Source organism: Onychostruthus taczanowskii, unplaced genomic scaffold (genome assembly GCF_017590055.1).
Source record: "Onychostruthus taczanowskii isolate IOZ18803 unplaced genomic scaffold, ASM1759005v1 scaffold80, whole genome shotgun sequence".
In the NCBI taxonomy this organism is placed as follows: domain Eukaryota; kingdom Metazoa; phylum Chordata; class Aves; order Passeriformes; family Passeridae; genus Onychostruthus; species Onychostruthus taczanowskii.
Window position 1 is genome coordinate 3,596,627 of NW_024505893.1, and position 12,169 is coordinate 3,608,795.

Below are 12,169 nucleotides of genomic sequence, written 5' to 3' on the forward strand. Positions count from 1 at the left end.
TTCATTAGTATCAGTTTTCCTAAATCCCTCTGCTCCAGGATCCAGAAGCTTATAGGAGATTTCTGAGTGACTGTGAAGATGTGAAATGCTTTAGCTCACTAGGCATGGTTCAAAGCCATAAGTCAGAAATAAATCTTATCAGTGATCCTACAATCTGTGAAGCTACAGAATAAGAAGATGCAGACAGGTAATCTTTCTGAAGCTGCACTTTAAAAAATATTTTAAAAAAATATTAAAAAAAAAATTAAAAAATACAACTAACTGAGAAATGACAAGCATGAGCAAGGTTGTCTGGCAAGCCTTGATGTACTTGCTTAAGCTGATGTCTTGTCACTGTCAATAGTTTTTCTGCTTAATATGAACCTGGCTCCATTCTGGATTAATTTCTCTCTGCTGCTGCTAACTTCAGCACTCCTGTGAACGAGGCCTACATGAGGACTGGTAGGTTTGAAGTGCAGCAGGATGAAGAGATGCCAGCCCAAATTCCAGCTGTGCTAGAGAAAGCATGTACTGCCTTTTCTGAATGGCTCAGGGGCAGTCCTGAAGCCTACTCTGTCTTGGATGTTGCAAATATAATGCTTGTTCATGCAGTAAGATTCTTCCTCTCTGTGTTTATGTAATGCTGTTTATGTAATGCCCTATTCTTACAGCATACACACCTAATTATGAAGATTGTAATACACCATGTGATGCAATGAGGACAGGAAATGCTATGTTTTTCAAAGCACATTTTGTGGCATTCAAGCAGATAACCATATCTTTCCCCTGCACAGTGGGCATAAATAAGTATATTTTACAGAAAATAAAACCAGAGATAGTTGTTGCCTTGCTACTGGCCTAGTACCTATATTTGAAAACCTGAGTCAAACACACAAAAAAAAGCTCTGTAAATTACACAAGAAAAGAAAACATTATGACTTGCCTCGCAGGGGGAGTTCCTCAAAGGAGCTGGAAATGTTGTGCTGGTCATGACAGTCTTTGCTACTGCTGGTGCCTTGCTGGTGTTAAGGAGGAGTGCACAACCTGGATGGAAAAGAAGGAAGAAGGTCAAACTGCAGCACTCACCTTTGGGCTTCAGGATTTGTGAAACCTGCCCCAAGCCTTTGTTAGCTGGCTCCTCCCATGGTGGAATTCCAGGGAGGAGAAGGCCTTTTCCATTTCTTAGGGATGCAGCTTCCCCTACCTAACAAACATACTCAGTAACCACATGAGCCTGTCCACCTTCCCCCCACTGCCACCTTCTGTTGCTCCATGACTTTAAATTCATCCTCCTTGCAAGGCAAATAATAAAGTGTATCTTTTATGAACAAAAAGTAACTTGGAAGAAAAGAATTTATCTTGACCAAAACCAAATAAAAATACAGCTACAGCTCTTTGCTGCTTGAATAATTTCTGTAAACAAGAGGAACAAGGGCAGTATTGGGTTTTCTCTTAGCTTAAGCCTTCAACTGTTTGTATGAGAAGGATTAGATACTGGCATTTAGGTAGGAGAAACAAGTACATAGGAATTGTACATAAAAGGGCAACTCAAGGGATCATGAAGCAAAGACAAGAAAAATTAGGATGTGAGCAGGGGAAAAAACTAGCAGTACAGAAAAATAGTGAAAATAAATAGGAAAATCAGAAAGAAAAAAAGAGATCAGTATGGTAGAGGGTCAGACAGATGAACATTTGGTATGAAGTTTTTTAGAAGGGGTCACAAGACAAAAAGGGAGCAGGACAGTCTTTTGCTCAAAGCACTCAGAGTGGAAAGATGGCATCTGAGAGTAGAAATCTGGGATATGCTTCACTGGAAAACTTGCCTTGTGTTTCATTCCCTCTCCTCACCATGTGTGTATCATTTCTGCTCTCTGCTGCTTGTGCTCCACACTTACTGTTTACTCTCACATACCTTCTATGGAAGGGAAGCGCTTGTGCTCCGGGCTTCCAATCCGCCATGGAGAATGATGGGACGCAGAGGAGCCTGGCGTCCAGCCACAATCCCCTTCTTCGAATGAGCAGTAAAAGCCAGAGGGAAGCTTTCCTGCAAGAGGGAAAGGCACACAGACAGAAGAAGCCAGTGAGCTGAAGAGGAGGCTCCTGGGCTCACACAGGAGCTGCAGTGACTGTTCCAACCAGAGCACTCCCAGCTCCTCAGTCCTTTCGCGTGGAATCGAGCACGTGCCTGACCATGGGGAGGGAGGAGCAGGGGGCAACAACCCCCAGAGTGTGGCTAAGTGACTCCCCACACACCTTGACAAACCCCAGTGAGAGGACACATCTCACTACACACCATGGGGTCTCATAAATGCCTGGGCTCTCACTCTGCAGGTGTCAGCTCACTCAAGGTCACATCTTGGAGATGACTTTCCTAAGCACCGCTTCTGCAGCACCACAGGGGAAATCTTGGAGAGGGATAAATTCCCTACAAGATTCCCTCCCTTACAGTCCATGTTTCTACTCAGCCCAGCTCAGCAACATGATCTCTTCTCTCTGTGAGCACTGATGTGGCCTCAGGTAAAACACTGTATCCTTTTGTGCCTCATTTTTTTTAACCTGTGAGTCTCTTCCATGAGATGAAAGAGTACAGTTTATTTTAATCCATACTTCCAGGCTTTGAAGCCCGCTCATTCTGTCTCTAGCTTAGGATTTCAGTTTCCAGCTCCAAACAATAGAGCTCCATTAGCTTTTTGCCTTGAAATTTGCCAGTTTTAAAGCAATAGTAGCCCCATTCAAAGCAGAAGGTAATCTCATGCCTTCCATTTACTAATCTACCTACAACTGCAAGTTCTACTTCCGGGGGGTGCAAAGTATTGCTCCTTTTGCTCCAAGAAAGGAGAATGACACATGAAATCTGTTAAAAATTGAAAGATAAAAATGAAATTTCATGTGCAAACACATATCCAGGTCTGGTGTTTGCTTTTTTTTTTTTTTTTTTACTTTTAGCTGCTTGATGAAATCAGAATAAAAATTTCTTCACTTACAAGCAGTATGATAGACCACAAACTTCTAAAGCAAGAGAATCTTCTGGTCAAGTGATACCAGTAATTTCATTAGCTTCTCTATGAGAAGAAGAGGCTCTTGAACACATAATTTGTTGTGATTATTAATTTCTTTTCCCTCTGAAATTATGTATCTATAGAGAGGCTGTCAGACAATGAGGCACCAGTATTCAAACTCCAGATAATTCAGAATGTTTAAGTACCAGCAGATAGATCCCCCTAGCTGAGATTTCAGATCAATAAAATACCTGCTCACAGGACCCCAGCTTTAGCTCACACACCTCAAAAGGCAATTGACTGTCATTGGCATATGCAGGTGTTCCTTGGCGTACCCAGAGAAAACAGCTGTGGAACACCACAACTGCAGCATCCAGACCACAAACATTTGATTTTCTGAGACCCTGAATCACAACTCACTTGTCAGAGGAAAGTGAAACAAATCCTCTATCTGTAGCTTTTTAGTAGGGCTAGTTTTGGACCTGGAACCTGACATTGAGGCAAGAGCCACATTTTAGTGGTATTTTGGGCAACCATCTAAACCCATTATGAAAAAAAATCAAAACCTGTACTGAAGTCAGGGCTTTTCCAAGTTTTTCCTTTTAAAAATCTCTAAATTCATTCAGCCCTAGTCTTTAAATGTGAAGCTGTTAAGCAGAGAGTTACTTCCCTGTGTTTCACCCCTCTGCAGAACTTGATTATATTTCATTGCGCAGCCTGAGGCTGGGATACAAAGAAAATGACAAATTATAATGTGCCCTGAATTCCCACAGAAACAGCTTGGCTCGGTGTCCAACTGAATTCATGTCATGGCTATTTGCTATCTAGGATGATGTAAACAAGTCAGAGCAGCAGGAGGAGCCATCTAAGTAGCAATCCCTGCCTCAAGGAAAAGCTCACTGTCGATGAATGAGTAAGGGCATAAATAAAAAGCTATTACTTTCACAGAATATTTCATTCCCTTTCCCCAAATTAATGTTTTATGAGTTTTTAGATGTCTCATGCCCTGGATGCATTTTCTTTGCTGCTCTTTCTTACCTTGAACATGTACAGCACCTGTGATTCCATGTGTTGGTACTCCACAGAGACCTCTTTGGATACCACTTCTCTCCAACCTGTACTTCTCCATTTCATATGTTTGTGACTGAAACTCACAGCACAGACACTGCACTGATGAGGGGAAGCTGCTCTGACTTTATTGGAAAATCATGGAAGTTAGAGGGCAGGGATTACTTCTACTGAAACCTGCCATTTTGGATATTAATGCCAGTGACAGAAACCTCAGAAGATTTAAGCCTTAGTAAGATTAAGATACAACTTGTGGGTATGAGATGGAGAACAGAGTAGTCCAGTGAAACTGAAGCACCCTGAGAATGCAAGAGTCTCTCCTTTTATGTGGGTGGGCAAGCAGGAAAAAGCTGTTGAATGCTAAACTTGTTCTTTACCCTTCAGAATTAAATACCTTTCAAGAAAATTCTAAATAAGTTCTTTTTTTAAACCAGATTTTTCATCCATTAATAGTAGAGAATTAGTAACTGATACAATTTATGAAGCAGATGGAGTAATCTCTTGCTTCAAAACTAGGTGTAAATGAACCAGATACTAGAGCTTTAACTCCTGGGTGAAATTCCAAACTGGTATTATAAAGAACAAAAGCATTAAAGACTACTCTGTATGTACAGACCTTTACCAAGTTTAGGAGGAAATCTCAGAAGCCAAACAGATCAGCTACTCAATTTAAAGAATCACATGAATCTTAAACATGAGTTTGTTTCAATGATTCTTCTATGCTAGAGAAGTTGGTCAGCCAAATTCTACCAGAAATGAAGCACAAAAAGAGAAAATACTTTTCAACAGTCAGCGGAGTTATCCTTTAATGGCAGATGGCTTTGCTGAGCTCAAAACTGCCAGAGGTTAGAATTTCTGTAAGTACAGCTTTTGATAAAGAAAGGAGCAGAAGGATTAGTGTATGCAAGACAGGAACCTTAAGAGCATAGCATGGCCTGGCAACAGGTTGCTACTTCATCATTTTGCTTGCAGGAAGGCTCTGCTGGGCTGCATCTGGATAAAAACCAATCCCACAATTTCTTCACACGTTTTTGCCTGGAAAGCAAACTGGCCACTGTAAAATCGATTATCAATGCTTTTTTTGGTCACTCATCCACATTATCAGAAAATCAGACTTTAAAGGTTCCTGCTCTAGCTGCCATCTGGCCTTTGGACTGATGGGTGCATGCAGTCCTCCCACCACAGGCTGAGCCCCTCCTTTCAGGAACCAGACACTTGTCTTCCTTATCTCACCTGCTAAGGTGCTTCACATCCTTAAATATTCAATGAAGCAGAGTGGAAATTACCCTATAACCGAGTGACTATGAGATTTATTTGAAAGATAAAGAGGACATTACTTCCTGTTCCAGATAAAATTCATAAAACGTGGAAGTGCAACCTCAGGAGAGACTTGGGTAACCATTTTCTTCTGAACTAGACCAGAACTCCAGACCATAAGCTTGGAAACTCTTTATGTAAATCAGAAATATGGGTTCAAATTCCCAGAAGAACCAGTTCTGGGTTAATTGTATCCTGAGTGATTCCTGTAAGTTCTGGGTCTCTAGATAATAAATATACTACTGGAACCTCCATTATTTAAAATGTTACCATTTTTAGAATATATCCATTACTTGCTAACATGCTTGGACTGACGAGCCAATATTTTCTAAGGATGAAAGTTTTTTTCTGAATTTGTCACAGAAAGTAAAATAGTTTTGGACTAGAGAGAATTACATGCATCCCTTTTCAGTAAAGTTTTAACTTTTGCCCTGACTTGCTGCCCTGCAATGAAAGGTTATTTAACCACAATTCCAGACACTGTTAATTAAAAAGAGAAGTACAAAACTGCTAAAACATATTCACTCTTTCTGTAAAACAGAGCCCCGCGCATCTATGTTAGTAAATAATATGAGTTTTTGTGTCAGTCTTGTACCACAGAAAGTATATTACATGTGATTACTACAATAAGAGAAAAATTGTTGGGGTTTTCTTCAATAAGTTCTATCCATATGTTGAGTGATTTGGTAAACTACTTATATAGAATTTGTTGCTTAGCATTAATAGATAAATTTGCTGAAGCTTAAGGCACGAGCTGTGAACTTTCACCAGATATGCTGAACTTTCCACTCAGTCAAATATGAGAAAACCCTAGAGCTGGTTCAAGACAGAAGGTAAGGACTTCATTAACAGAAGCTGCAACCTTGGAAATAAGAAACATCCTACCTAGAGGCGAGCAAGGGACACAGCGATGAATGGGAAGAGCTCCCAGAGCCTCATATGGGGGACAACTGGTCCAAACAGTCACATGAAGGCTGGGGAATTCATATTGTTTGAGTACAATCAACCAGGGACTTGTTCAAGGCTGCTCTTCAGAGGCACCCAGCTCCAGCTATTACACCTTAAAAAAAAGTACTTTTATAGAGGAATATATCTTTGAATTTATGAATTCAGCAGAAACCTTGAGTCAAAGCCTGCCATGGCTGCCATGTGTAGTTTCTGTATCTGGAAAGGCATGAATTTACCAGAAGAGACATCCCACCAGTGCTATCTGAAGTAATAATATGTGTCTGCAGTGTATGCTCTGCAAAATAATTTCTGGTGTGGCACTTCCATCAGGCTGGTGAATCTGCGTGTCTGATCCTGAGTCAACAAACACGTGCAGCTCAGTCTCTCATCCCTCATCTGCCTCTTTGAGGCTGTCTTTTACTCCTGCAAGGATATCTGATTATGACTCAAACATGCTTTTCTCTAGGGGTCATTCCTCTCTGGTTTTACAATTTCTACATAGACTAATTGGTTGCAAGGCAAAACAAGCACCATGACGTTTCATTGGCCATTAATAAGTACAGAGATGTTAGCAAACAGCAGGCTGAAGAGAGATCTTTTTCAGCTAAGACAGGAAGAAAATTCAAATTATTAGGGAAAAAAAATTAAAATTATCATAAAACCAATCAGTTTTATTGTAAAACCTGTAAAGCTGAAAGACTGTGAAAGGCAAAAAAACCAACACCTCCTTGAAGCTCAAAGATAGAAGCCTTTGATAATGGCATTTTTAAAACATCTCGCCTCAGTTTTGAGCATAGCTCATCTTTTTCTGACAGCTCTTTTGTCTAAGCAGAACCATTTGGGAAACCCTTTTCTCTGCTTGATAAATCTGAATCACTTTTTACCACACTTGCAAAAAGCTGATGAAAATATCCGTGTTGCTCAGGAGTAAAATGACAGCTAAAATGCTGAAAGATGACATATGTTTTGTGTTAGGCTGCCACTCAGATATATCTGACACCTCAAACATTAGATCACTTCTCTGTTTTGTGTAAGAAACCTTATGCCAACAATATTCAGCACTGTAAAGAAGCAAAAGCAGAAGGATCAGCCACAGAACTGAGCAGGCTTGTGGGTGGATAAGCAGGCATATCCACAGCCTGGGCTCCTGCTCAGGCAAGCTATGCTTTTTTGTTCATTGAGTGGAAGACAGTGCTTTTTGGACCTTTTGGCTGGAAGTAAGAACTCTCATTTCCAGTACCTATGGGTGAATGCAAGGCATGTGGTCTCCTCAAGCTGGGAGTGATGCTCTGCTAAACAGCTGGCTAAATATCTTCTGCTTTTTACATTTTCTCACTGACACTCTCAGTACATTCCTTTGCCAACACAGCTGCAAGTGCCATGTTGCCTTATGGAAACAGCTACAGATGAATGGAGGGAGAAAAGACAACCAAACCAAGACCTGTGGACAGCATATGCCAGAGAGGCACTGGCTGCTTTTCCACTGGGCTCACCACAGCTGCAGGATGGCAGCAAGGGGCAAAAGCAGAGCCGCCCTCCTGATATGTGAATATGAACAACAGACCTGCCACAAGTGCACCCAGGGTCTGAAAATACCAGGCAAGCATGTTCCTCCTGCCCCATCCCATGTGATTATTTAGTTTACATCCATGATCAGTACAACTCCACCTTCTGACCTCTGCCCTTCTCCCTGGGATTACTCCGACAAGGCAGAGCCATTTACGGCACATGGGCACCAAAGTGTGTCTGAGCATACAGTTGAGAGTAAATAATGTTCCTCTACTTCCAATGAAATGAAAATGCATTCGACCTTTTTAAAATTATAGAGTAGAACACAACAGAAATGCCATTATGAGGTTTTAGAGTTGTGTTTTAAATGTCTTATATGGAAATAATGTTTCAATATTACTAATATGAAGCATTATTGGTTCTAAGAAGCTGCAAGTCCACAGTGCTGACACTGTTCCTGTGAATTTAATGTCCACTGAGTGGGTCACTAAACAATATAATTTCAAATTGTAACAATATCTAAAATGATGGAGAAGCTTGTAATTTCAAGCTTTTAACTAGCTTCCTAGATGATCCCAGGTCAAACCAATGTTCTTCACACCAATATAGTCTGTAACTTTATTTCTTTATTAGCAAAAGTGAAATCTGCTAGAAGTTGTATATCACTCATGTTAAGTTCTTGCTAGAAACAGCAAACATGTTTTTACATACCAAATCAACCCAGTTCTATTGTAACAGCCCACCAGCTAGATCAGCTGTGGCACACACACTTTGAATAATAAACTCTCAATATTTGTTTTTCTTGATATATTTGCCCTCTAGACAACCATATAGCTGACAACCCACCATTCCTAACTATCTGCAGGCTGGCAGATGGGAGGATGCTGGATGTGGAATGTACAGAGGTATAGAAAAAGCGATAAGGCACCTTCAAGACGGTCAAAGGAAGGTCCTAAACTATCTGAGTTCCACAGCACATTTTTTAAGTACTCAGGCACAGCAAGTTCTTAGAAAATTCAGGCTGCTATCTATCTTCTGCTGTATGTTATTGGACTATTGACTCCTGAAGAGAGAGTAGAAAACCAGAGGAATTACAAAGACACAAGAGTTGGTGAGAGACAAGCTACTGGCTCTACTCATTTTTCATCTTGGAAGTTTTCTCCTTCCTCTCTCTCTCTGCCACATGCTGCACTACATTTTGATTAAAGGCTCTAACCAACTACACATTTCATAATTCTGTAAGGCACCTAGCTATTTCAGGCTATACTTCCTTTGCATTTCTGATCAGGACACTGGAAGGGATGAAGCACCGAGAGCATGTTAAGAAGCTGCTGCAGAACTGATGTAGGTGAGCCCAGAAATATCAAATGGTGCACTCCAGGCAGACATCCAGGAAATGGCATCTGCTATGGGGGACACAGGTCTTTTGATAGCACCAAATGAGTCTGTTAGTGAAGTCTCAGACATTAAAGTTCAAACCAATCAATGCTTCTGGAAACGGATGGTACGACCTGGGGGTTAGGATTTACTCACTGCACATATCTCCCTCATCTTCTCCCTCAGCACAGTCCTGGATGAAGTCACATGCCTGCCCCAGCCTGATCGCTGTTCCATTCCAGCAGCTGAAGGAACCCTCCAGAGCCATTTTTGAGAGAGAGGCAGATCCTAGAGAAAAAAAAAAAAAAAAAAAAAAAAAAACAACAAAAAAAAACAACAAAAAAAAAAACAACAAAAACACTTCAGATAACCAAATTGCCTTTCTTTCAACCAGTGGGTTACAGCATATTGCATAACACTGAAGAGACAAACACCTTGTGAAATCTTCTCAATTCAATACTTACTTGATAATTTTTTTGACCTATTTAATCTTGTCACATGTCTAATAGTCCACCTAATAGAGAATTTCAGTTCCCCAGGCCTTTCTGGTGCTGTAATATGGAAGGCAGCTTTGACCTCTGGAGGGCTTAAATCCTGCATCCTGCTCTGGTACTTATCAAGAACAACACAATACATGATAGGTTTTTAATTGTGTGTGAATTTACTGCTGCAGTGACAGTCCTGAAAGCTGATATCCTCTCTGTCTAGCTCAGCAGTAAACATGGCTACAGGATTCAGAAAGAACACAAGCTTTCATCATGCTCTTTTGGCAACATGCATTACCTTTGCTTTGGGTGAATTGTGTTGTCGTATTCTCTGCAGGAGAGAAAACAGTTCAACCTCTACTTGTAATTTTCTTTCTCTTCTATGCCTACTCCTGCTCCTGCACTCCCTTGAGTCAGGGAGCCCACAGCAGACTACATCCACCAAGAGACAGAAGGCACCAGCTCATTTTACCTGTGCTAAGCAGCAAAAGACATCCAGCAATGTGCAAAGGAGACAGCTCTTATGAAATGAGGTCATCACACATTACAATTAGAGGTCAATATCATCCACTCAGAAATGACCCTGGGCAATTTTCTCTAAGAACCATCCTTTTCTGGAGGCACTTGATTCCCTTGACAGCTGAGAAGTCAGATATCAAGTAGCCTGACCGGTATCACTTTCCTTACTGAAGGAATTCTCTCATCCCAAGTTCTTTGAGATGATACTTAGGATCATCTCAATTGATCTCATCTCAACTGATACTTAATTCAGTAACATCCTGGAGTCAGTGTGTATGGAGGAATCTAAACTTGAGAAATGCCAGAGTTCCACAAAAATCTGGAATGCAGTTCACTGACACCTTCCTGAGTGTGCCAAAACATGCTTCCAGTCACTGCTGGAAGACAAGCCTGGAAGAACAAAGAGATCTGTGCTGTGAATTCCCCACTGCAGCAATAACTGCCCTGTCTCATATTAAATGGATAAATGCTCCAGATTAAACCAAAGCTTCCGGGCAGAGCGAGCCATTGTTTGCCTAACTCATCCGTGCTCACTAAACAGTGCAGCTACATCATGTTCTCTGGTACTACAGGGAGTTGGAAATCACTGGCGATTCAATTAGATATGCACTTGATATTTTTATTTATATTGCCTGCCAAAACTAAAAATTAATGAAGCATGTAGGAAAACAACCACTATTTCTCTTCCAGCTTATTTTATGGTGCAAATCACTCACGAGTGGGGGAATACATGCCAAACTTTATTAATAAAGGATGACAGATCCTCAAAAAGGTGCTCTGTGTTATTGTCAGGTCAATTTTTTTTCCCTTCTTTAGAGCAATTCTGGCTTGCCACATACAGACTGCACAATGCCCTTGTATTCCAGTCTGGGTCAAGGCATGACTGCAGAGGAGAAGCTTTGCAGGAAAAACAGACTAAGTAACTTGGAGCTGGCTGCTGACAATTTCTGTGGGCTCCCTTGGTGAGGGTTTAAGGCAGTGAGATGGCATCTTCCTTGGCTTTGCTGAACTTCCTACAAAAAATGCACCCTCAGAGACACCGCTGAGAGCCTTCCCTCTGTGAGGTGCAAAACCCTTCATGTGCCACAAGCCAGACACTTGGGGCTCAGTTCATGTGCAAATGGACACTACAAAGCTGTGAGTCTCTTCTCACAGCTTTGTAGTGCCCATTTGCACATGAACTCAGTAGGTGATGCCTTCTCCTAGGGGTGTGCAGGGAGCCTGAATAGCACCCCGTTGTTGGAAGTACCACCCAAAGAAAAGTTAGGAGACATGTCCCAGAGCGCTTCCATGAGTCAGCAACATCATGACACTCTTAAAAGATCCTTAAGTTCTACTGAAATTCAGAAGTACTCTTATCTCTCTGAATTACCCCACAGATGGTTTTGAAGCCCATGTTTAGTACCAGCTTTCATGTCCCTCTCAGTTTATCTGCAATCTTTTCAGCAATGTCCGTGTTTTACTTCAGCAGCTGCAGAGACACACAGAGATTCAGAGGAGTGGTAATTGTAGGCAATGGGGTTGTTCTGTTTACTCAATTAATTATAACTTTTTAGAGGCACTCACTTTTCCAAGCACACAACTGCATTAACACTAATTATAATGGAACCAAGGCATTCAAGAGAACCTACTTGTCTTCCCAGGTGTTTTTTGTTGCAGCCTAGGGGCACAAATCTCCCGAAGCCAACTGACTGTAGTATTTGAAATATGTCAGTTGCAACTGGGAATCAGGCAATTCCAGGAGCTATTCCTCCAAAACAAAGCAGCAGATTTACATGCTCATTCATCTCTGTGGAGACGAGGCTTGAATTAGCTCAGATTTGCATTAGACCAATATATACGTACTCCTTGTATAGGTTAGAGAACACAAATAGCAAAGCTGCAGCCCGGGGAATGGCTGGGCTCTGTTACAGTGCATGATTTATTCCCATCTTGTTTGCTTGCTTACTGTGAGCACAAAGGCAAAAT

General features: G+C 41.3%; 1 protein-coding gene across 1 annotated transcript in view; it reads right to left on the reverse strand.

Moving 5' to 3' along the window:
* ALK (ALK receptor tyrosine kinase) overlaps positions 1-12,169 on the reverse strand; it is a 302,683-nt gene that overhangs the window by 65,059 nt on the left and 225,455 nt on the right. Inside the window, 3 exon segments of the mRNA XM_041424114.1 lie at positions 923-1,023; positions 1,892-2,023; positions 9,354-9,485. Coding sequence (XP_041280048.1) covers positions 923-1,023; positions 1,892-2,023; positions 9,354-9,485 — 365 coding nt within the window.